The following is a 25,716-nucleotide window of genomic DNA, read 5'->3' on the forward strand; positions in this document are numbered from 1 at the left end:
TTAGGAAAAACGTGAAGGATGTAGCTCAACATCCAGAGGCCAATATGACAGTCAGATTGCACAATTCCTGCTGCCATTACTGGGATAACGAAGTTACATCCACCTCACTTTTCGAATATCTCCTTTTAACTCACATTAATCAAACAGGAGCATAACCAGGCATTTTTTCAATTGCTAATTATAGAATTAGAATCATATAGCATGGAAACAGATCCTTCAGTCCAACTCATCCATGCCGACCAAATTTCCCAAACTAAACTAGTCTCAGTTGCCTGTACTTGGCCCATATGTCTCTCACCTTTCCTATTCATGTACCTGTTGTAACTGAACCTGCATCTGCCACTTTGTCTGACAGTTCATTCCAGATATAAACCACCCTCTGTGTGAAAAATTCACCCCTCGGGTCCCTTTTAAATCTTTCTCCTCACACCTTAGAAATATGCAGTTTAGTTTTGATAACCCCAACCTTAGGGAAAAGACTATTCATCTTATTTATGCCCCTCATGATTTTATAATCCTCTTTCAGGACACCCCTCAGCCTCCTATGCTCCATAAAAAAAGACCGAGCCTATCCAGCCTCTCCTTATAACTCTAAGACTTCAGTCCTGGCAATATCCTTGTAAATCCTATAGCAAGGCGACTAGAACTGATTAAGACTCTTTCAACACCAATTTCAAAACCCATAAACTCTTCCATCTAGATGGACAAAAGCAGCAAGACATACATGGGAACACAAAAAAATGACAAGCTCCCCTCCAAGCCATTCATCATCCTGACTTGGAAATATATTGCCATTTCTTCACTGTCACTGGTCAAACTCTTGGAACTTCCTCCCTACAGCATTGTTGGTGTATCTATACCATGCAGACTGCAGTGTTCATGAAGACTGCTCACCACCACCTTCTCCAGGGCAGTTAGGGACCCAGAGAAGCAACACCCACATCCAATTATGCCGTGCTCACTTAATTTTTTTTTAAAACAGGCAATATTTTATTTCAGATCAACCTGAACAAGTAAAGATTCTCTGTATCTTGCAAGGAACTTGTCATCTTATTCCAATGGTAGCCTGCTAAACTCTGATGAGGTTATCAGCAAACAACGTCTGTCCATCTGCAGACCAAGCCAGACATGTACACTGTGGAGGTTCTGCTTTACTGCTGGTACTAATCACTTCCTGACGTAGTTGCCATGCTCATTTTAATGTGCACTTGGGTCAACAAAAGGCCAATGATTAAATAAATTATGGAAATGACTAATTTGTCTTTATAGTCAAAACTAAATCTCATAGTAGTGTCTTCTTCATGTGGTGAAGTAGTTTTTCACCGTTTATTATTTGCAAGATTATTAAAGGAACTAGAGCTAAAAATATTGCCATAGATCCAGCACCACTTTCAAAAATCTGTTAAAGGATTGGAGGATTAGATCCATCTGGAATGATGGTGAGTTCTGGGAACCAATCCTCAAGAAGGATAGACTAGAGTGCATTGTAGATTAACTCAAACAGACTGGAAGGGCTGATTAGCAGCCTCCTATTGCTAGGTCTATGTTTCCTTACAGCATGGAGGAGGTCCAGCTGTCAACTGCGACCAGCAGATACAATTTGGTGACTGATTTCTGACTGTTTTGAAAGGATTTGGAAGATGCTAACAGAAGGAGAAAGATCGACTGGCCGAGAAGAGATACTGTAGAAAAGAGATGGCAGCAACTCCTGCCCATCTCAGCCTAATATCATTCTCTGCAGTGAATGTGACAGAGACTGTCTATGTCAAACTGGCACTCCTGAGCCACTCTGGGTGATGCTGAATAAGGAGTTGATCACCAGAGTGCAAATAATTGTTTTCAAGAAGGAAGATTGCTACCACCATAGATTTCCAGAAGAATCTTTCTATTCTTATTTCTATACTTTAATTAATAAAGGAAAGAATCCCGTATGCCTTCTGTAGAACCTTATCTGCCCTTCTGCATCAAGGATCTATGGAATCTACTGCAACATTCTTGACTTCTTAGAAGGCTATCAATTAGTATGCACTGCTTTGACTTGTTTGCTTGTCACATGTTTCTGAATTAAATTTCATTGATGACCTTCTGTTTGTCTGGTCAGTCTGGCAATATATTTCTGTAGTCTACAGTTTGCCTTCTCAATACGAACCTGCCAAATTGCTTCTGTCACTGATAAAAGAATTCCTCTCTTGGTTGTGTAGAGGGGGCACAATGATCAAACCATCTGTGTTGCGATGCCTCAAATGGACATATCTTTTATTGAAACTAACCATTGCACACTGCAACCTGTCACATCAGAGCCTTGTTTGAAATGGCTCAGCCTGCCTTTCTCACTGGGTTTCAGTTACAAAGTGTGCACTTCAGAGCAGGCAACCACTGTCACCAGTGAGGAGCTTATTATTATGCCTGGCAGCTGATCCATGATCATGGTGGAGGACCATTTCTCAACCTGGGTGATGTGAGAGATTGAATGGGGAAGGGGCAGGGGCATGATGAGCTTCTTTTGAGCTGCAGGCTTGAGTAAAATGTAAGGTTCCAAGCCTCAGCGGTTCAGATGGAATGTGAATTCACTTCCTAGACCTTGATATTTCTGCTCTACTGGACGACCAAGGTATAACCTTTTATCTGCCTTATCTTCACCCTTGACTTATTCATAAATGTTTTGCCATTTTAAAATATTAAGTATTACAATGCACGAATTGCCAAAGTGAGTGCAGTAAAAAAACAAGAAAAGCTAATTAAGATAACTTCATCTAAAAAGGTTGATGCCAACTAACAAGCTGCAGTAGCAAGTATATTTGTCATAATCAGCAATTTGAATTAGGTCTCATTAAATGGTTGACACCACTTAAATCCCACAAAATGTATTAATATAAATAAAAATGCACAATGAGGATGGATAATAGAAATGCTAATTCTAAACTACCCTAACACACACAGTTCAGTGCACACTATGAATATATCTGAACACGTAGAATCTTCCACAAGCTCTGAATATGGAATATCCTGTTCGGGACATAGGGCAGGATCTTGTCGGGGTCTGACTGACATGGGGCTGAGAGATTTTTGGCAGAATTAAATGAGAAGTCCAGTGAGGCCCACGCCAACATTGAGAACATCTCTTGCCTCCTTGATATGTTTGCCGAGCAGTGAGGTGGGTTTTAAACTGGGCAGCAGTAAGTAGCCAGTTAAAGGACAATGTAGTGTTTTAAACATCTTATTTATAACGTCAGGGCATGTTCCATGGGCATCAGCAGCAGACACCCCCTCATCCATCAATATTGGCATCTGACATTTGCCAATTTGTTATGACCACCATGGCACCTCTCGATCCACTTGCAGGTACAAGGGCAACTCGCATCCTAGGGCCTGGTTATTGGCTCTCTAGTCGCTTGTTCACCTGGATGCTCACAGTACCCATTCCTTGCCTTACCTCACCATGCCAGTTAGCGTGATAACTCACCAGCGAGCTTGTCTTGTCTAAAAGCATTCCTATTCCTCAATAAAGGGGGCACATATCTTGCTGTATGGCAGTGTGCTATTTCCATCTTACATCTGCACCACGTGCCAGCAGTTTAAATGGCAAACACACTGCATGGCAGTAAGCAAGCAGCCATTCTCAATGTTTTAGAGGAGTAGTCCTCACTAAAGTCCGTGCAGGCACCCAGCAGTCAGGGGATCCCAGCACAATACCTCAAGGGTAATTTCTAATACATAGGGATTGGCTATAGTCTGTTCTCAGCCAGGGGGCATGGGGGTTCTCAGCCTGTCCAAATGAAGGTTTATGCCTGAAACATCGACTCTCTTGCTCCTCAGATGCTGCTTGACCTGCTGTGCTTTTTCCAGTGCCACACTTCATCAACTTTGACTCTGCAGTCCTCACTATTTTTTCTCAGCCTGGGGGTCTTGCCTCTGTGGTGTGGGGAATGGATCATGACCAGTGCCAGGGTTCCACAGTGGCCAGCTTGAGGGGTAGGACTAGCCCCATAGGGGGGATGTACAGTTGTCAATCAGGGTCTAGGCACTTCTCTTCCATGTTTACTCAGTTAGGTCACTCAAGGGGGTGGGTCGCAGTCAATTTGTCAGATCCTTCTACAGAAACTAAAGAGGAAGTGGAATATGAGAGGGAGGTGGAGGAGAAGGGGCTGCTGCTGTGAGAAGAAAACTCAGGGAAACTTTGCTTCAGGATTAAAAGGTGTAGACTGGCGGGAAGGAGAATGACAATCGTGAAGTGGGGCAACAGCAAAGTATGGGAAGGATATAGGTCAACATGAGGAGCACCTGTCTTCGTGGTGCATGACCATAGTAGCATCATCGCTTCACATGCTAAAAGAGAAAAGGTGGGCAGGTACAGGCCCATGTAGATGGGCTGAGTGGAGACCTGGTGAAGAGAGGAACACGTAGTACACAGAAAGAGTGAAGGGACAACTCAGGAAAGAGTAAGGCTCATTACGGACCACAGTAGTAATTTGTGCATGGAACCAGAGGATATAGCTAAAGTTCCAAATGAATACCTTGTGTCAGTGTTCATGAGTAAGAGAGATGATATTGGTATAGAAACCAGAAAGAAGGACTGTGATAAAATTAAAGAAATGAGTATAGACAGAGAGAAAATTCTGAGTGGTGTGTCAGGCATGAAAATAGATAAATCTCTGGGAATGAATGAAATGAATTCCAGGCTGTCGAGTGAAGCAAGGGAGGAAATAGCAGGGGCACTGGCAATCATTTTCAATTCCTATCTGACTACAGGAGAGTTGCTAAGAGAATGGAGGACAGCTGATGTGGTACCATTACTCATGAATGGAGCCAGGGATAAACTGCAGGACAGTCATATAACTTCAGTGGAGGGAAAACTATTAGAAGCAATTCTGAGGGAAATAATTAATCTGCACTTGCAGAGGCAGAGATTAATCAGAAGCAGTCAGCATGAATTTGATTTATGGAGCCCACGTCTGATCAATGTGGTTAAATTTTTCAAAGAAGTGACCAGCTCTGTAAATGAGGACAATATATTTGATGTCGTCTACTTGGATTTTAATAAGGCTTTAGATAAGATCACGCATGGGAGACTGCTAATAAGGGTAAGAGTCCATGGGATCCTAGGAAAGTTTGAGAATTGGATCCAGAGTTGGTTGAGTGACAGGTGGGTGAGGGTGATGCAAGACGACAGTGGGGAACTGCAGTGATCAGTGTTGGGGCCTTTACTGCTTGTACATATAAACCAATTAGACTTGAGCGTAGGAGGTTTGATGAATAAGTTCACAGATGGTACAAAAATTGTTGGGTGAGTACTACTGATCAGTCCATCTGGCCAGCATATTTTTGTCCTCTTGACCACTGATTCATAGACAAAATGAGCTGGCCAGAAAGGCTGATCAGTGGTAAATAGAGCTCAGTCCAGATAAATATGGGGTGATTCATGTTGAATAACGCTGAAGATAACAGGAACTGACAGGTACTGATAAGAAGCTTAACAATGCACTGTCAAGCAAATAGATTTACGCTGAGTCAGTCAGGTCTAACTAAGAGTTAAACCTGCAGGAAATCAGGAACTGCTGTCTCACCCAGATAAAACATACATTTGGCCAAAACATTGGGGATTGGCACGTGCACATACCCTGGCACAGAGTCTTGTGTGTAAAGAGCCTGAAGAAATCCCTTTGTTCAACGACACTTCGAAGATTCACATTGTGCAAGAAATCCCCTACATTAGGAGATGAGGTGAAGACATTGAACAGAGTTTTAGCCTGGCTAGCTGCAAACTCTCCTGAGTAATAACATTTGGGTTTAGTTACAGAAATCAGGGTAGTAACAAACAGTGACTGAGGTATCTCCAGTAGTTAAAAGTGTGTGTTATTTATTTAAACACTTAATAAATGAATTGTGGTTTTATAAAGATTCATGTGTCTCCGCTGTATCTTCATCTGTGTACATACTGCTGTCTCTCAGAGATGGGCAACATACACTTAGGCAGGAAAGCAAGGCAAGGGAAACACATGATGAATGCTAGGATCCTGGGAAGCACCGAGCATCAGAGGAATCTTGGTGAGCATGTCCGACAATAACTTAAGGTTACAGGACAGGTAGATAAGTTGTTAAGAAGATATATGGGATATTTGCCAACGTTAGCTGAGGCATAGAGTTTAAGAGCAGGGAGGTGATGCTGGAAGTGTACAACATGTTGGCTATGCTGCAACCAGGGTATCCATGTGTAGTTCTGGAATGCACATTGTGGGAGGGATGTAATGTCACTGGAGAGGCTGCACAGGAGATTTACCAGAATATTGCCTGGGCTGAAGAGTTTCAGTTATGAAGAGAGTTTGGATAGACAGGGGATGTTTTCCTTAGAGCATGGAGAGTGAGGGGAGGCCATGATTGAGATGTATAAAATTATGAGGGCATAGTTAAGGTAGACAGAAAGGAACTTTTCCCCTTGGTAGAGAAATCAATGACTAGGCGGTAGATTTAGGGTAAGGGACAGGAGGTTTAGAGAGGGTGTGAGAAAAAGGTTTTTCACCCAGAGGGTGATGGAAATTTAGTCCTCATTGTCTGTCAGGCTGCTGGAGGCAGAGACCCTCATAGCATTTAGATGTGCACTTGCAATCTCACAGAATATAGAGGCTTTGTGCCTCGTGCTGGAAAATGGGATTGGATTTGTGGTGATTATTTTTGATCAACGCAGACTCAAAGGGCTGAAGGTCCATTTCCTCTCGACTAAAGTGGATTTGAATGCTTGAGGTGCCACAGAGGCAGAGACTGTAATCCACTGGACAAAGATCACTGACTGTGACTTTCCATTGTGCTAGCATTCAAAAGTTTTCAGTGGAAAGGAAAATAGCTGCAACCACACCGCAGACAGTGTAAGGGACTCAACTTGTGAAGAAAAGGGCTGAAAGACCAATGGATATGCATAGGCGTGTGCTGAACAGGACACCGAATGCAGGATCCCTAATCCTTGATGATCCAAATAAATGGGTTCCTTGTATGGGGCACACTTCTTTGCTATATCACTGATTGCCTCATTTCCACTAGCACTTTTCAGCGCAGAAGCTCAGGAAAAAATAGGCGTATTTTCGAATGAGGAGCAACCCATTGTTCTATATACACTCATTTATCTTGTTCCCACATGCTGCAGCAGGCACTGAACACATTCATTGATGCATTGTGAAGACTGTCTTTCTCCAGAGTATATGCATAAATTGGTCTTTTCTGATTGGCAAGATGTGGAGTAGAGTTCCTCAGGGCTCTGTGTTGGGTTCTCAGGTTTTTTTTTATAATTTACATAAATAACAGTCTTTGATGAGTCCTTCCTTTATCTTGTTCTCTGGAAGACATCAGCTGCATCTTCATCATGCTGCTGCAGATACCGGGGGACCTCCCGCACTGCTCATTCGTCCCGCGTTGGGCCATGATGCTGTCCGTGCTGCTGAAGCTGCCATCTCCTTCATCTTCCCCTGGTGCCTCCGGAACATGCTGGGCATGATCCAATCTCGTGCCAAGATATCGCCATGAGCCACTGAGAGACTGGACTGAGAGAACATCACATTACGCTGAGAGACTGGGCTGAGACGCACCACAAGGACCCCACCAGGTCCGCAAGGTGGTGGGGTAGTGTTCTTGAATGCTTTTCAGGCGGGGAATACAAATCAATTCTAGTTAAATGAGTGATTTAAAGTGTATGGGGGTGATTGTGGAGTTCAAAGCACAAATAAGTCAGTCATAATCTTATTAATTCACAGGAAAGAATCAAGGTCTGAATGGCACACTTCTGCTCCTAATAATGAAAGAAGGCGCTGAAGTTATGAAATAGGAGAAAACATGAGGGAAAGACTGAAGGAAGAATGGAAAGGCCTTTGCAGCGGTAGGTTCAGTCATGAGGCTGCCTCACTGATTTGTTTCCCTTGTGAGACAAGTAGCAGGCCAAATCCACTCTAAAACCTATAAGATGGATTTTGATATTCTGTTGCTCCAACTCAGTAAAGGGTTTCTCCACTTGTAAGACAGGGATCAGTATTTCCTTTTCTTACTTGCAATGGAACGATTTCACTATCCTGGTCATAGAACTGATGGGAAATGAAAGTCCAACTCAGGGGCAAGGAGCTAGTCCACCACACAAAGATTACAATAACACAAATAACATTTACTGCAATAACCTAAACAAGAGGATTCTAACGTGGTGAGTTAAACTAATACTGTCTAATAAAGCTGGGTCCCCAGTCCTGCCTTAAACAATCACTAGCAGTGAGCCTTTGGCTTTGTGGGACTCAGGATTTGTGTTAAATGGAAGTTACAAATTCCATGCCAGACTTGGTCAGTGTAGACAAGGAGTCTTGGCTCTGAATTCTGGGTTGACAGATGATGGGATAACGGTGCCAGTTGAATGTGGAATTTTCTTTCATTCCAGTGATAATGGGAGCACATTAAACTTCTCCAAGGGATAAATATGAGGGTGACAAATGGAAGTACAATTGCTTCAGATAACAAAACCCCTATTCCTCCACAGTTATGCTCACAGTTTCTCTATAGGTTGTGATCAAAGAAAACCTTCATAAAAATATATATCCCATCGTTCCATACATTAAGATTTCATACAATCCCTATAGTGTGGAAACAGGTCATTTCACCCATCAGGTCCATCAAAGAGTAACCCACCCAGACCCATTCCCCTACATTTACCCTGACTAATGCACCTAACCTACACATCCCTGAACACTTTGGGCAATTTAGCATGGCCAATTCACCTGACCCGCACATCTTTGGATTGTAGGAAAAAACCAGAGCACCCGGAAGAAATCCACACAGACACGGGGTGAATGTGCATATTCCACACAGACCGTCACCCGAGGCTGGAATCGCCATGCTCCTGGCGCTGTGAGGTGGCAGTGCTAATCATTGATCTGTCGTGCTGCCCTGTTGAGGATTTTTATGATGTTGAGGAGTTTTACCATTTACATTGAAGGATTTAAATTTGATCAATAATTGTTTATGAGAAATAACATTGATGGTGGAGGTGTGGTGGAAAGTACAGAAATTTGTTTCCTTCTAAATATCTCAAAACTGAAAGTACTCCGTGTGGAAAGGGATTTGGAACTTGTGCTGACGTTTGGTGTGTTGTTGATAGAAACTGTTTGAAAGCGTCAATAATTGATGCCTCTGTGGGAATCAATGAATTCATAGAATCTGAGAGTGCAAGAAGAGGCTACTTGGCCCATTGTGCCTTTGTGAAAACTTTGAAAGAGCTATTCCATTAATCCCATTACTATTACTCTTCCCTGCAGTTTAAACAATTTTCTTTTTCAAGTATATATTCTCTTCTCCCTTGCAAATTGCTGCTACTTTTGCTGCCGTGGCCCTTGCAAGCAGTGTGTTCCAGATCCTAAAATAAAAAGAAATTTAAATGGTTTTAACGTTGAGACTTCTGGTAGGCAGATTGCAGCTTGGAAATTTCAGAAGAGCTACTAACGAAAAAATACAGGATTGTGCAGTTCAAAACTTCATGGAAAGCAGCTCCCTGAGAGTAGTGACAGCTGGCTTATCTGCAAGATGCAGGCTTTCAGTCCCTATTATAACAGAAGACGTTAGGATAATTCTGTTAAACAAAAGCTTCTCATTTTTCTCCTAATGCAACATGATGTTTGACAGAGCAGAGATTTCCAATGTTTCTTCAAGAGGCTGTTGGTAAGATTACATTGATTTAGCACAGTTAAGATGTCAGTTCTCTAAAATACTGCAGTCATGGTTTACGCATTGTAGTGAGTCAACAGTTTGTCATTCTAGAGCAGCTGGCTATAATTACACTTGCAGTGCCTTATCGTAGCAAAATGTATCAGACTTCTTAATGCAATGAATTACCTTATGCAGGCAAACATGGCAGCTACTTTAATCCCAATAATAACTAGGAGTGTTATGGTGAGTTAATCGGCTTTCGATGCCAACAGATGAATAAGGATTGGTAGTTTAGAAGAACTCTACTTTTCTTTGAACAGTGATTTGCAATTTATGACAAACACCTGCACCAGCAGCTGAGATATTGGCCACTTCAGGAGAAGGCTCACCCCTAAAACCTGAAACTCCCCTCCAACAATGCTGTGAGTGTACCTGCAGTGCTAAATTGCAGTGATTCATGAAGATGGTTCATTAACCCAACTCAGTTCTGATTAAGGATGGGCAATCAATACAAACCGTACTCACATCCTGTCGACAAAAGAGAAAGTGCTGATCAAAATGAAAAACTTACATTTATAAGGGTCAACCCAAAGATATTTCTTTCTGGCTGCAAATATCTCAAGACAGAAACGCAAAGAAGCCCAGTTGGTCTGCTGGTTAACCTACATCACTGAAACAGATTGTGCAATTATCCTCACACTTTATCCAATCTTGCTGTGTGCAAATTTGCTGATGTGCTTCCCTATATTACACCACAGCGTATTTTTCAAAAGTACTCCATTATTTGTGTAATACTTGTGATATTCTGAACTCATGAAAGACACTATAAAAATACTAGAATTTTTAATCATTCCTTCCTGTCATGTCAAGTGGCTTCTCATTATCTTGGTTTTGTTCTGCCATGAGCTATTCCTAATATTAACTTTTCTTTTGTATGTCAGTTGTTGCCAAGGTAACACATTTAGCAAAATATAGCATTATGAGTTTGGGCTATTATTTTTCTATTGGTGTAATTTGATTGACAACCTCAGAGGAAAACTGTGTTGGTACATGAAAAGCTGAAATTTTATTATCCACCAGGCTGTCAATCCTGCCCTTTAACTCTCTCACATTCTCTGTCAATGCTATCACAGACTCTGAAGATTTGTAGACTGAGATTCTATTTCACACAGGAGGATGTGTACATATATCAACTTTACCAACTTGTTGTTTCAGTAATGTGTCTGTCAAAATAAACAGCATGTATCACATATAAAAATGGAAGCATTTATTTGATTCAAGTTATAGCTGTTACCATTTGAATGTGAAGATCTCTACATGTCCTATGCAATTTTAAAATGTCTAACATAGGACATGAACATCTCTGGCAAGTCCTGCAATTGCTGTTTATTTCTAATTGCCCTTGAGAGAGATGAATCAGTATTTTTCAGAATGAACACATTATCATGTACAATTGATATATATTCATAGCAATACTCAATACCCTAGTTTTCTAAACTGTTGAATTTCTCTCAGCCTTTGTTTCCTCTGACAATACGCATATACAGGTAGGCAATCCTTTTTAATGAAATTCCAAAATCTGAAATGGTCCGATTTCTAAAGTTTTTTTGATGAAGTTTTTTTTTCTATAACTAGGGTTGTTTGGCACGCAAACAGTTAACCCAACTCCACACTTACTCGACCCATGTCACTCAGATGTGACATGGTGGCGTGGCCCAATACTAACAGGCATCAATTGTATCCCAGCTCTCATTGTACTCACACGTGGGTCTACTGTTTGGTAAGAGTTCTTTTATTTCACTATGAAAATGTATTTATTCTGAAATCTGAAAAATTCCGAATTCCGAAAAACAGCTGGCCTTGAGAGTTTCGGATTAAAGATTGTGTACCTGTACTTTACTATCACTTTACTGACATTTCTGGAATAAGATGATATTTTCTGTTTTTTTTTCAAGCTTTCATCTTGTACTATGCTTTAGATGCAGATTTCTCAATATTAAAATGTGAACTCACTGACCAGATGGATTGGAATCTGGGTAGGCCAAATATGTTTCAAAGTTTGTGAATGATGCAATATTTAGGAAAATCAGCAATGTGAGGAGGATTGTAACTGCCTTCAAGCTGTACAACCCTGTCATGGCAACCACTGCAAGGTGCGTCAGAGTATCAACATGGATTCTATGATAACATGCGGGGCCACCACTCACCATGTACTCATGCGACTCAGCCTACATTGTCTATCTCATACGATGTAGGCAAGGATGCCCCGAGGCATGGTACATTGGTGAGACCAAGTAGATGCTATGACAACGGATGAATGGACACTGTGCAACAATCGCCAGACAGGAATGTTCCCTTCCAGTTGGGAAACACTTCAGTGGTCAGGGATATTTGGCCTCAGATCCTTGTGTGACTGTCCTCCAAGGCAGACTTTGGGATATGCAACAACATAGAGTGGTCCACAGACACTCAATATTAAAACGTGAAGTCACTGGCCAGATGGATTGGGATCTGGAGCTGATACCTAAGTTTTATGCTCAATCGGGATCTTAGGTTCATGTCACATTACAGGGGACTCCACTACACTTTAAACTCACACACACACATACACAAGCACACATACACACACTCTCTCTTACATACTCACACACTCACGCAGACCCTCTCTCACACGTTGTCTCTCAGTCACACACACACACACACACACACACACACACACACACACACACTTTTGCATACTCACACATTCACACTCTTTCCCTCTCTTCCACGCATTCTCTCTCTCTCTCTCTCTCTCTTTCCTTTACATGCACAAACACATATATGTTTGGGGGCTGAGTTTGCATTTGCAGAATTGTATTTGCAGCTACATTCTGTTTTGTTCAAAAAGCACACAGTCTGTCAGCAGTCAATATTTTTTAATAATTCATGTGAGATTTTATAAATTCCAACTTTGGAAATATAGCTTGTCTGACTCAAGATTGGGATACAGATAGATTCTACTCTTACACCTTTAATGCATTGTTGAGACGTCGCCTTTTTTAATAAAACCTTAAGTTATCTCGGGAATGTGACTTGAATGAAATTCTGAGATTTACATATTAATTAATTGAAAGCTGCAACCCCATTCTAAAAGCTGAAAGACTTAACAGCAATTGAGGTTTGTTCAATACAGAACAACCTTGATTATCCGAATGAGACAGGTGGGGAGTATTTTATTTGGATAACTGATTGTGCTGCAAAGGTAGAGATAATTGACAGAGAAAGGTTGAGAAGATAGAGATCCACGCTGCACACTGATTGAGATAATTAATGTCGGGAAACAAAACGAAAAGCAGGCACAGGGCAGGATGAACACACAAGGCCTCCTTAAACTGTGGGGGGATTAAAAGGTGACCAGAGAGTGCTGCACAACCGCAGTGCTATGTGTGATGATGCTGACAGGCCACTTCCTGCCATTAGGTGGTTGGAGGGCTCATGGATGGAATGTGGGAGGGAGGGTATGTGCGTTCAAGTGGCTTCAGTTATAGCAACTACAGTTATATAGTGAGACATTGGGATTCATGACTAAAGTAGAGAAAATTAAGGAAGGGTTTAATAGTGGTGTTCACAAAATTTTGATGGGCTTTTGTAAAGTAAATAAGTATAAATTATTTCCATTTTGGAAAGAATGGTCACACATTTAGAAAGAGTCAAAGGAAAGACCAGGAGATTTTTTTTTCACAAACACCATGGAACCCAGTGTCCAAAAGGAAAATACAAATGTGGTTGTTCCAAAAGGGAGCTACAAACAGATTAAGGAATAGATATTTCCAGAACTTTGGGGAAAGGATGGAGAATGGGACTAATGGGATAGCTCTCACAATGAACCAACTAATACACAATGGCCTCCTTTTTGTCATAAAAGCTTCTGTGACTATATTGAAAGAATTGCCAACACTTAGTCTTACTAAAACAGCAGAACCATTACTAATGTGACTTTGCCTCCAGCAGGGTATATTACATGCTGCAATAATGTTTATGTTACCTACATAACATAAGGAACTAGGCACAGAAACCATTGAGCTGGAATTTAGAAGGAAGAGGAAGGATTTCATAGAAAACTTGAAAGTATGGACAGGACTAGAAAACATAAATAGAGGGAGGATTTTCCCAATGACAGGGAAATTCAGAATCAGGGGTCAGCGTCTAAGAATATGGGGTAGGCCATTTAGGACTGAGATGAAGAGGAATTTCTTCATCCAGAGAGTTGTGAATCTGTGGAATTCTCTGACACAAAATTTATAGCAAAAGAATTCCCTGTTGATGCCAAAACACAAATGTTTCCAAGAAAGAATAGGGTTCTTAGGTTTATGGGGAATATAATGGGGATCAGGATACTGAGTTGGATAATCAGCCATGGTCATATAGAATGGCAGAGCAGGCTCTAAGGGCTCTTCCTATTCCTATGTTTTTATTTAATCCAATAAACCTTCATTTCTGCAATTATTATATACCAACATTAGAATACAACAGAAGGCATTGAGCAGCTTGCTTCCCACAGCCTCTTCTGGAGTGCTGTGTTCAGTTCTGTTCTCTCTGTTATAGTAAAGTAGAGAGGGTTTAGAAGAGATTTACCAGGATGTTGCTGGGAATGAAGGGTTTGAGTTATAAGAAGAGGTTGAGTAGTTTGGGACTTGTTTCACTGGAGTGCAAAAGGCTGAGGGATGATCTTATAGGAGTTTATAAAATCATGAGGGATATAGATAAGGTGAATGGCACAAGGTTCTTTTTCCCGGAGTGGGGGTTTCAAGACTGGGGAATATATTTTAAAGGTAGGAATAACTGTAAAAAGTAACTGTATTACTTGAATGGGAGAAAAAATTGCAGCATGCAGCTGTGCAGAGAGATCTGGGTGTCCTTGTGCATGGATCACAGAAGGTTGGTCTGCAGGTACAACAGAAGGCAAATGGAATTTTGTCCTTCATTGCTAATGGGGTTGAGATTAAAAGCAGGGAGGTTATGTTGAAGCAGTTTCGAGGGCTGGTGAGGCCATACCTGGAATACTATGTGCAGTTTTGATCTCCTTACTTGAGAAAGGGTTTACTGGCACTAGGGGTGTGTGTGTGTGTGTGTGGGGGGGGGGGTGTTCAGAGAGGTTCACTAGGTTCGATCTGGAATTGAGGGGTTGGCGTATGAGGAGAGATTGAGTAGACTGGAATTATCTTTAGTGGAATTTAGAAAAATGAGGGGGAATCTTATAGAGCCATATAAAATAATGAAAGGAACAAACAAAATAGAAGTAGAAAGGATGTTTCCCTGGCGGGTGAAACTAGGGCAAGACAGCATAGCCTCAAAACTGGGGGAAGCATACTTAGGACTGAATTGAGAAGGAACTTCTTCACCCAGAGGGTTGTGAATCTATGGAATTCCATGCCCAGTGAAGTAGTTGAGGCTTCCTCATTGAATGTTTTTAAAGCTAAGAGAGATAATTTTTTGAACTCTAAAGGAATTAAGGGTTATGATGAGAGGGTGGGTAAGTAAAGATGAGGCCGTGAAAAGATCAGCCATGGTCTTATTGAATGGCAGAGTGGGCCCGAAGGGCCAGATGGCCTACTCCTGCTCTTTTTTTAATGCTCTTATGTTCCTATGTTCTTATGTGAGAGGAGAAAGACTTTAAAAATACTTCAGGACAATTTCTTTGACATAGAGAGTGTTCATGTGTAGGAATGAATTTCTAGAGGAAGTGGTGGATGCATTTATGTGGTACAATTACAACATTTCAAAGACATTTAGATAAGGACATGAAAAGTAAATGTTTGGGGGGGATATGGGCCTGGAGGAGGCAGGTGTGACTAGTTTAGTTTGGGAACTATGGTTGGCATGGACACACACCAAAGGCTGTGTGTTCTGTGCTGTATGTCTCTATGGCATGCTTCAAATCATTCCTGGAATAAGATGGAGATAGTATATTGTGACTCTTAAAGGTATACAAACTTACTGACTGTGAGGCATGACAGAATAATTAGAGGGTCTGGAACCATGTAAGATCTCCATTGGACGTTGCTATGACTTTTTGACTGAGCCACGGTTTCAGTGGCCTGCTTCTCTGACCAATCAGAGAGGTCACCATGAAACATCTTAGAATCATTGAATCCTCCAGTGTAGAAAAGACCTGCTGGTATATTGGGTCTGCAACTTTAAAAATATACTGCATCTACACTGGTCACACTTTCCCACACTAAGCTCATAGCATTGAATGCTATGACACTTCAATGCTTATCTAAGTAACTTTTAAATACTTTCCTTCTCTTCTTATAAAGGAAGGACTATTAATTAAAGAATGTGTGGAATGGACTCATGAGAGTGGTTTTAGGGATGAGGAACATCTCTTATTTACATAGATTGGAGGAGTTGGCTCTAAAAGTGAGGGTTGCGAGGGGATTTAAGTTATTCAAAATCATGAAGTGTGTCTAGATAGAGTAGATAGAGAAACAACTGTCCCTACCAGAAGGATTGATAGCAAGATGACACAGATTTAAAGTAATTGGCAAAATAAATAATGGCAAAACGCAGTAGGCACCAGGGTTTGTAATCTGAAAAGTAGATATGTTCAAGGCTAGGGGAGAAGGCAGGGGAATAAGCAAAGAGTTAGTGAATTGCTTTTTCAAACAGCCAGCACAAATATAATGGATCAAATGATCTTTTTCTATGTTGTAACCATTCAGTGATTTTGCAGTTAATGGGATCGCTGTATGAATCAGTGAGGCTTAAGGATTCTGAGGGTGTAGCAACTGCATAAATGGCAGTGATTTGGAAATGCTGCTCCACATATATGTCACACCTAGACATCCTGCCACACAGTCTGAGGGGGCGGCAGTGAGTTGATCTTTCCATGGGACAGGAGGGAGAGGGTAAGCTCTCTAACTCAAGCTGGTGGAGTTTGATTGTGGACATGGCCAGGAGGTAGAGGTGTGACCCTTCCAACCTGGAGACAGTGCACAAAGGAAAAAACAGGATTCCCAGGACTCCCTGACAGGCGGGTGGCAAGATACCGTTGAGTAATAATCCTCATATTTTAATTTTCTCAGTATTGCCCTGCACAGCACTGCTCCAACCAACTCAACTCATTCCATTCTCTCCAGGTAACTTCTATCTCCCCCATTCAAGCAAGCTCTCTCCTATTGTCCTCTCACAGTCACCCTCCACTGATGCATCTGGTTGGAGACCTCCCATTGATAGACATCAATTTGGCCATTGGCAACATATGCTTACCTGGTCAGATAGGAAAGAAACCTTGTTCCAGAAGGTTGCAGATGTCAGGAAGGAGCAGCCATGGGGCCCTGAACGTCCAGAGGTATCTGTATACAGACACACCTGTCTTTTCTGATTTGGGGTCTTACCTTCTTGGAGTTCAATCTCTGTGTCTGTCCCCTGTCTTGTGAGCACCTTGTGGCTGATGTTCTTACTCCAGTAACGGATTGTGTTACTCCTGTTGTTGGTGTTACTCCTATCACTGATGGTGTTCCTCCTGTTGCTGATAAAGTTACTCATGTTGCAGATGATGTTACTCATGTTGCTGATGATGTTACTCCTATCGCTGATGGTGTCACTCCTGTTGCTGGTAATGTTCCTCCTGTTGATGATGGAGTTCCTCCTGTTGCTGATGATGTTATTTGTGTTGTTGATGATGTTACTCCTTTTGCTGATGATATTACTCCTATCGCTGATGGTGTCACTCCCATTGCTGGTGATGTTCCTCCTGTTGCTGATGATGTTACTCATGTTGTTGATGATATTCCTCCTGTTGCTGATGATGTTACTCGTGTTGCTGATGATGTAACTCCTGTTGCTGATGGTGTTACTCTTGTTGCTGGTGGAGTTACTCCTGTTGCTGATGATGTTACTCGTATTGTTGATGATGTTCCACCAGTTGCTGATGATGTAACTCCTGTTGCTGATGATGTTACTCGTGTTGTTGATGATGTTACTCCTGTTGCTGATTATGTTACTCGTGTTGTTGATGATGTTACTCCTGTTGCTGATAATGTTACTCCTGTTGCTAATGGTGTTACTCGTGTTGTTGATTATGTTACTGCTGTTGCTGATGATGTTACTCCTGTTGCTGATGGTGTTACTCTTGTTGCTGGTGAAGTTACTCCTGTTGCTGATAATGTTACTCCTGTTGCTAATGGTGTTACTCGTGTTGTTGATGATGTTACTGCTGTTGCTGATGATGTTACTCCGGTTGCTGATGGTGTTACTCTTGTTGCTGGTGAAGTTACTCCTGTTGCTGATGATGATACTCGTGTTGTTGATGATGTTACTCCTCATGCTGATGATGTAACTCCCATTGCTGATGATGTTACTCCTGTTGCTAATGATGTTACTCGTGTTGTTGATGATGTTACTCCTGTTGCTGATGATGTTACTCCTGTTGCTGATGATGTAACTCCTGTTGCTGAAAGTGTTACTCTTGTTGCTGGTGAAGTTACTCCTGTTGCTGATGATGATACTCATGTTGTTGATGATGTTCCTCCTGTTGCTGATGATGTTACTCCTGTCACTGATGATGTAACTCCTGTTGCTGATGGTGTTACTCTTGTTGCTGGTGAAGTTACTCCAGTTGCTGATGATGTTACTCGTGTAGTTGACGATGTTACTCCTGTTGGTGATGATGTTACTCCTGTTATTGATGATGTTACTCCTGTTGCTGATGATGTTACTCGTGTTGTTGATGATGTTCCACCTGTTGCTGATGATGTTACTCATGTTGCAGGTGGTCTTACTCCTATCGCTGATGGAGTTACCCCTGTTGCTGATGGTGTTCCTCCTGTTGCTGATGATGTTACTTATGTTGCAGATGGTGTTCATCCTGTTGCTGATTATGTTACTTGTGTTGTTGATGATGTTACTCCTGTTGCTGATGATATTACTCATGTTGCAGATGGTGTTACTCCTTTTGCTGATGACATTACTCCTGTTGCTGATGGTGTTCCTCCTGTTGCTGATGGTGTTACTCCTGTTGCTGATGATGTTACTCCTGTTGTTAATGGTGTTCCTTCTGTTGCTGATGGTGTTCCTCCTGTTGCTGATGGTGTTCCTTCTGTTGGTGATGGTGTCACTCCTATTGCTGGTGATGTTACTCCTGTTGTTGATTGTGTTATTCCAGTTGCAAATGGTGTTCCTCTTGTTGCTGATGGTGTCACTCCTGTTGCTGGTGATGTTCTTCTTGTTGCTGATGGTGTTACTTGTGTTGGTAATGGTGTTACCCCTGTTGCTGATGATGTTACTCATGTTGTAGATGGTGTTACTCCTATCGCTGATGGTGTTACCCCTGTTGCTGGTGGTGTTACTCCTGTTGCTGATGATGTTACTCGGGTTGCTGATGGTATTACTCCTGTTGCTGATGGCATTCCTCCTGTTGCTGTTGGCATTCCTCCCGTTGCTGATGGCATTCCTTCTGTTGCTGATAGTGTCACTCCTGTTGCTGGTGATGATCCTCCTGTTCCTGATGGTGTTACTTGTGTTGGTGATGCTGTTACTCCTGTTATGGATTGTGTTACTCCTGTTGGTGATGATGTTATTCCTGTTGCTGGCGATGTTCCTCCTGTTGTTGATGATGTTACTTGTGTTGCTGATGATGTTACTCCTGTTGCTGATGGTGTCACTCCTGTTGCTGGTAATGTTCCTCCAGTTGCTGATGATGTTATTCCTGTTGCTGATGGTGTCACTCCTGTTGCTGGTGATGTTCCTTCTGATGTTGATGATGTTACTTTTGTTGGTGATAGTATTACTCCTGTTGTTGATTGTATTACTCCTGTAGCTGATGATGTTACTCATGTTGCTGATGATGTTGCTCCGGTTGCAAATGGTGTTACTCCTTTTGTTGATGATGTTACTCCTATTGCTGATGGTATCACTCCTATTGCTGATGGTGTTCAACCTGTTGCTGATGATGTTACTCCTGTTGCTGATTATGTTTCTCCTGTTGCTGATGGTGTTACTCCTTTTGCTGATGACATTCCTCCTGTTGCTGATGATGTCACACCAGTTGCTGATGGTGTTCAACCTGTTGTTGATGGTGTTCAACCTATTGCTGATGATGTTACGCCTGTTGCTGATGATGTCACTCCTGTTGCTGATGGTGTTACTTGTGTCACTGATGGTGTTAATTCTGTTGTGATGGTGTTCCTCCTGTTGCTGATGATTTACTTGTGTTGGTGATGGTGTTACTCCTGTTGCTGATGGTGTTACTTGTGTTGGTGATGATGTTATTCCTGTTGTTGATTGTGTTATTCCTGTTGCTGATGATGTTACTCCTGTTGCTGATGGTATTACTCCTGTTGCTGATGGTGTTACTTCTGTTGGTGATGGTGTTATTCCTGTTGTTAATGATGTTAATCCTGTTGCTGATGGTGTCAGTCCTTTTGCTGATGATATTCCTCCTATTATTGATGATGTTACTCCTGTTGCTGATGGTGTTCCTCCTGTTGCTGATGATGTTATTTGTGTCGCTGATATTCTTACTCCTGTTGCTGATGGTGTTCCTCCAGGTGCTGCTGGTGTTGCTCCTGTTGCTGATGGTGTTACTTGTGTTGGTGATGCTGTTACTCCTGTTGTGAATTGTGTTACTCCTGTTGCTGATGGCTTTCCTCCCATTGCTGATGATATGATGATATTCTTCCTGTTGCTGGTGATGTTCCTCCTTTTGTTGATGATGTTACTTGTTTTGCTGATTGTGTTATTCCTGTTGTTGATGCTGTTACCCCTATTACTGATGGTGTTACTCCTGTTGCAGAAGGTGTTACTCCTATCTCTGATGGTGTTACCCCTGTTGCTGATGCTGTTACTCCCATTGCTGGTGATGTTACTCGTGTTGGTGATGGTGTTACTCCTGTTGCTGATGATGTTACTCCTGTTGCTGATGATGTTACTCGTGTCACTGATGGTGTTATTCTTGTTGCTAATGATGTTGCTCCTGTTGCTGATGATGTTACTCCTATTGTTGATGACGTTCCTCCTGTTGCTGATGATGTTACTCCTGTTGTTGATTGTGTCACTCCTGTTGCTGATGATGTTACTCCTTTTGCCGTTGATGTTACTCCTGTTGCTGATGATGTTACTCCTGTTGTTGATTGTGTCACTCCTGTTGCTGATGGTGTCACTCCTGTTGCTGATGATGTTACTTGTGTTGGTGATGATGTTACTCCTGTTATTGATGGTGTTACTCCTGTTCCTGATTATGTTACTCCTGTTGCTGATAGTGTCACTCCTGTTGCTGATGATGTTACTTGTGTTGATAATGGTGTTACTCCTGTTGTTAATGATGTTACTGGAAGGATGTCTTCCTCTTCGCGAATCCAAAATAAGAAGGGACATTTTAAAAAACAAAGGGTGCTTCATCTATGATGAGGTGAGGAAAATTTATTTTCTGTCAGAGATTCTTAACAGAATTCTCTTTGCCAGAGAACAGCCAATGGCACTGGCTCATGGGCTATGTTGTTAAGGTTGAGTTAAACAGATTATAAATCACTAAGAGAAGGATAAAAGTCAGGCAGGAAAGTGAGGTGCCACCATCAGTAAATCAGCAGTGGCTTTATTGAATGGTCCAGCAGGCTTAAGGAATTGATCACCTACTCCTGATACTATTCCTTTTCTCACACAGACCCTTCATCCCATCATCACGTGACTACTCTGAAGACATAAATTCTCAGAACTTTTTAGCTCACATAAATTGTTCAATTTCTCACACTGTGATTGCCTTAAGGAAAGACTATATTTTTCCCCTTTTCTCCTTGACAGGATGGTGATGATCAAGCATCCTATTTGTGTAGGGTATAGAGCCCTTTCTCCACTCCCCCCTCCCCCCCAACTTCCCCCAGCCCAAGGGTTTCTGCTCACCTCTGTATGAAAGCAGAGTTTCGTCTTTCAAATGACTTTGAAAATATGACTATTTGCATCATTGCATATAATTCACTTTGTCAGCAACAGCATTTACACATTGACACCGTTCTCTGATGCGTATTTATTTATTGCACATTTGGCTCTGAACATATTGAAATGTCTCTATTTTTGGCGATGCATTTGCTGGTATTCCTCCCAGTTAAATGGATTTGATATCAGGTTTGTCGATTTAACCTTTCATCTGAAGGAGAAAAATATTGGTCACAATTGTTCGTTCAAAGCATTTGTTCAAATTCCTGTCCATCCCTAGGCAAGTAATCAGTGACTTCAGCCCTCCATGAACATTGTTCTCATACAAATGCAATGCATTTCATGAAGTTAAAAAAATCACACAACACCAGGTTAGAGTCCAGCCGATTTATTTGGAAGCACTAGCTTTCGGAGCACTGCTTTTTCATCAGGTGGTTGATGATGGAGCAGCACTCCAAAAGCTAGTGCTTCCATAAAAACCTTTTGGAGTATAACCTGGTGTTGTGTGATTTTTATCTTTGCCAACCCCAGTTCAACACTGGCTGCTCCATATCAATGCATTTCACAAGTCTCAAGTGACTCTGTGGTGAAATAGTTCCTTCTTATTTCTCATTCTCTAGCATTAACCATCTGCATTTAAAGTAGTTTGTGAAATTTCCTTCTTTTTGAGCTGTAAATATCATCATCTATGCACTTACTGTGCTTGAGAAAAATCTAACGTATAGATCATTACCAGATAAAATAATTATCAGTGAACCTTGATCCTGAACCTGGGTAAATGGATAGTTTGCTGAGGGATATGCTGTAGGAATGTGAAGGTGTCACCTCATTAGGAATGTAATGACCAAAGTCTGGATGGGAGTTCACACTGTATTAACTTCAATTGCTTTGTAAAGCCTTTCCCCACTTTTATGTTCTTTCTACATGGGTACCCCAGGCAGGGACTCCAGCAGAGAGACTGTAGTTGGTTTTGGTTCATCAAGAACAGTAGAGCGTGGTATTGGGTTGGCTTGGGTGTTGAAACCCAGCACACTTGAGCCTTATTGAAATACTGTAATGAGGTTTTCCACCTCTCTAAGATGGGTACCATGTAGGCTCTTTTGTTAAATAGGCAATAGTGATTTATTGATTTTTAATTTTTAATTATATTTTAATTCCATGTCTTAGGGAGAGTATTAATATTGACGACTATAGTTCTATGACCCGCTGTACAGAAATGCATGCAAGGATAGTTTTTTTTCAATAACCAATCTGAAATTTTTGAATAAATATGGTATTAATATTGAATTGCACACAATTATGGTCAATGTGGCTCGTGTCATGTGGCTCTTGGTCTTTGGAAGCATGTCTGCATGTTGGGTGTCATACTGCTTCAGGTCAAAATAACTGAAAGCAGAAACTTGCTCTGATGGCCCAAGTTAATATAAACGAAGGCTGACAGATATGGAAATGCTTTGAAATTTAAAAAAAGCTTTTGTTCAAAGACACAGCTTTATGTTTTAAGTTGACTTAGTTTTGTTGCTATATCACATTGGACTTAATTTTTGTAGTCATTGTTATTTTGAACATTTTGCTGTATTAATAGTATACATTTAGCTATAGCTGGCAATAGTAGTCTGTTATCTTGAATTTAACTAATTTCAGACCAGGAATAAGGTTTGATTTGGTATGATTTCACAAGAATAATTGTAAACCATGTGACCTGTATATCTCTAGTGAATAAAGACCCTGCAAAGACACGTCAGATATTTCCAAGTGATTGATATTTTAGAGAAGCAGTCAGGATAGCAGGAAGTGATATTGGGAAAATTATCATCAACCTTAAGGATCCAAATATAAATTGGGCGTACACTGCCAAACCAATCTGCAAGCTAGTTATTCATTGGCAAGTCAATTAGAATTCAGGATGCCACTGACTATGCTTAGGAGTATTGGTTAATGTTAATGGTTAATAATCAGTCAATCTTAGTTGTGACATACAGAAACAAACAAAATGAAGAAAACAGACAAAAGAAGAACTTCAAATCATTTGAACAAGGGAAATGTGCCCAGAAAGCCAGAAATCATGAATTGCTGTTATTACTTGAACCAACTGAAAACCACTGCCTTACAATTAAATATCATTTTTTTAATCAAACAAAGAACTGTGCAATCAGGTTGAAGTGCCATTGGACTCAAATATTAACTTAGTTTTCTTTCTACAGCTGTTGCCAGATCTGCTGAGTTTTGACAGAAATTTCTGTTTTTATAATTATTACGATAAACCTAATACAGTCTGGTAATCTTGTGAAAAGATAATTGTTTTTGGATGGTCTTGCAACAAGTCAGGATTGATATAACTTTTAGATCACCAGCCACTTGGGTGTTTCCTTTCTTCCTGGTGGTAGAAAATGAATAAAGATTTGTACACCTGTCGTCTTTCACTGTATCTCACACCTGAACACACAAAACATGGCTGCTCGGGATAATATAAGCTCGACTGCAGTTAGGCAGTAGCGTGGGGGTAAAGAGTAAGAAAGAATAAAAAGAAAGAGACAAAATAGAACTTTTAGATTAGCTGTCCCAAAACTAACTCAGTCTATTAAACTGAGCACTCTACACATTATAGATTCTCTTGATCTGCTCATACTTCTCAAGTGAGCTACCATTCTATGTCTGACAATACATTCTAATAAGTGTCGAGAGTGTGCTGCTGGAAATGCACAGCAGGTCAGGCAGCATACAAGGAGCTGGAGAATCAATGTTCCGGGCATAAGCATCGATTTTCCTGCACCTTAGATGCTGCCTGAGTGGTGTGCTTTTCCAGCACTACACTCTTGACTTTGATCTCCAACATCTGCAGTCCTCACTTTCTCCTAATACATTCCAATAAGTTCCTTTGTAACTAATACTAAAATGATAAACTGGCAGTTATTTGGTTCCTCTCTGCCTTTTCTTTGTAATGAATAGACATTTGTAGTTTTCTGATCCAAAGCTAAAATTTGTGAATCAAGAGAGATTTAGAAAAGTGTATAGAAACATCACGGTTTCTGCATCTTTCTTTGTCCATATTCTCAGGGTATCCATCAGGTTCTTTAGATTTGGCTGTCTTAAGTCCTGTCATGTCTCCATACCTCTTTCTTTCCTTATAACAAATCATTATGTTCCTCCCTGGATCCTGATTTTCTTCTCCACATTTTACCAACTTAAACAAAAAGATACGAAGTATTAATTCGGAAGTGTTCCATTCATTTATTATCCAGGTCTGCCTCACTCAATGCTGCCTTTAATTTGCTACATTCCCCTTTACCATTTACACTTCAAAGTATCTTAAAAACCTTTTGCTGAGAGCTTTGGCATTCCTGCAAGAATTTTCATTATTCCTTTTACCACACTTTGAGCTGAACCTTATTTTCGTTGGCTAAGTGCCAGTTACGTTTGGTATTTTGGAGGATGTTTCAACACAAAATATTCTTGCCATGTCTTACCAAATAATTCATTAACTATATACCACATCCCAATGGTATCCCTTTCACCCACTTCAATTCCTAACTTTTCACCATTCCGAGAACAACATACAGAACACTGGCATCCTTGGATGCACTTGGATGTGTTTGACAACGCACGCATTGCAAATGGGTGAAAAAATTGCTTTAACTGAAATGTAGCTGGAATTTGCAAATTTATGCTTCATGTATTTACCTCTTCAATGTCATACTGTACAGTTGACATGGATCCAAGTCTTTTGCCCATTAAAGTGACATTGAGTCCACTGATCCTGGACATCGTCCCAACCATAGTGATGTACAGCATGGAAAAAGACCCTTCGGTCCAACTCGTCCATGTTAATGAGATATCCTAATGTAATCTAGTCCCATTTGCCAGCACTTGGCCCATCTCCCTCTAAACCCTTCCTATTCATATACTCATCCAGATGCATGTTAACTGTTGAAATTGTACCAGCCTCCAACACTTCTTCTGGCAGCTCATTCCATAAGCATACCAACCTCTGAGTTAAAATGTTGCCCCTTAGGTCCCTTTTATATCTTTCTTCTCACACCCTAAACTTATACCCTCTTGTTTTGGACTCTCCCACCCCAAGGAAAAGACTTTGTCTATTTTTCCTATCTATGCCCCTCATTTTTATAATCCTCT

General features: G+C 41.1%; 1 protein-coding gene across 1 annotated transcript; it reads right to left on the reverse strand.

The window, feature by feature from the left end:
• Nucleotides 1-7,349: 7,349 nt before the first annotated feature.
• LOC132815238 (putative uncharacterized protein DDB_G0282133) lies at nucleotides 7,350-21,027 on the reverse strand. The gene is made up of 3 exons (XM_060824052.1): nucleotides 18,395-21,027; nucleotides 17,049-18,310; nucleotides 7,350-7,624 (listed from the first exon to the last, which is right to left on the reverse strand). The coding sequence occupies exons 1-3, from the start codon at nucleotides 21,025-21,027 to the stop codon at nucleotides 7,350-7,352; spliced, it is 4,170 nt and encodes a 1,389-aa protein (XP_060680035.1).
• Between the last annotated feature and the right edge of the window lie 4,689 nt (nucleotides 21,028-25,716).

The sequence above is a fragment of the Hemiscyllium ocellatum genome, chromosome 4 (assembly GCF_020745735.1).
Source record: "Hemiscyllium ocellatum isolate sHemOce1 chromosome 4, sHemOce1.pat.X.cur, whole genome shotgun sequence".
Classification (NCBI taxonomy): domain Eukaryota; kingdom Metazoa; phylum Chordata; class Chondrichthyes; order Orectolobiformes; family Hemiscylliidae; genus Hemiscyllium; species Hemiscyllium ocellatum.

Bases quoted from the DNA above. Each gene is read 5' to 3' on its own strand.
- LOC132815238 (XM_060824052.1), bottom strand. From the start codon at position 21,027: ATGTCCCTTCTTATTTTGGATTCGCGAAGAGGAAGACATCCTTCCAGT. The intron at 18,311-18,394 runs GTGGAACATCAT...CATCACCAACAG, and splicing joins AGTAACATCATCAGCAACAG to GAGTAACATCGTCAACTACA. The intron at 7,625-17,048 runs GTAAGACCCCAA...CCGCCTGAAAAG, and splicing joins AGAGATTGAACTCCAAGAAG to CATTCAAGAACACTACCCCA.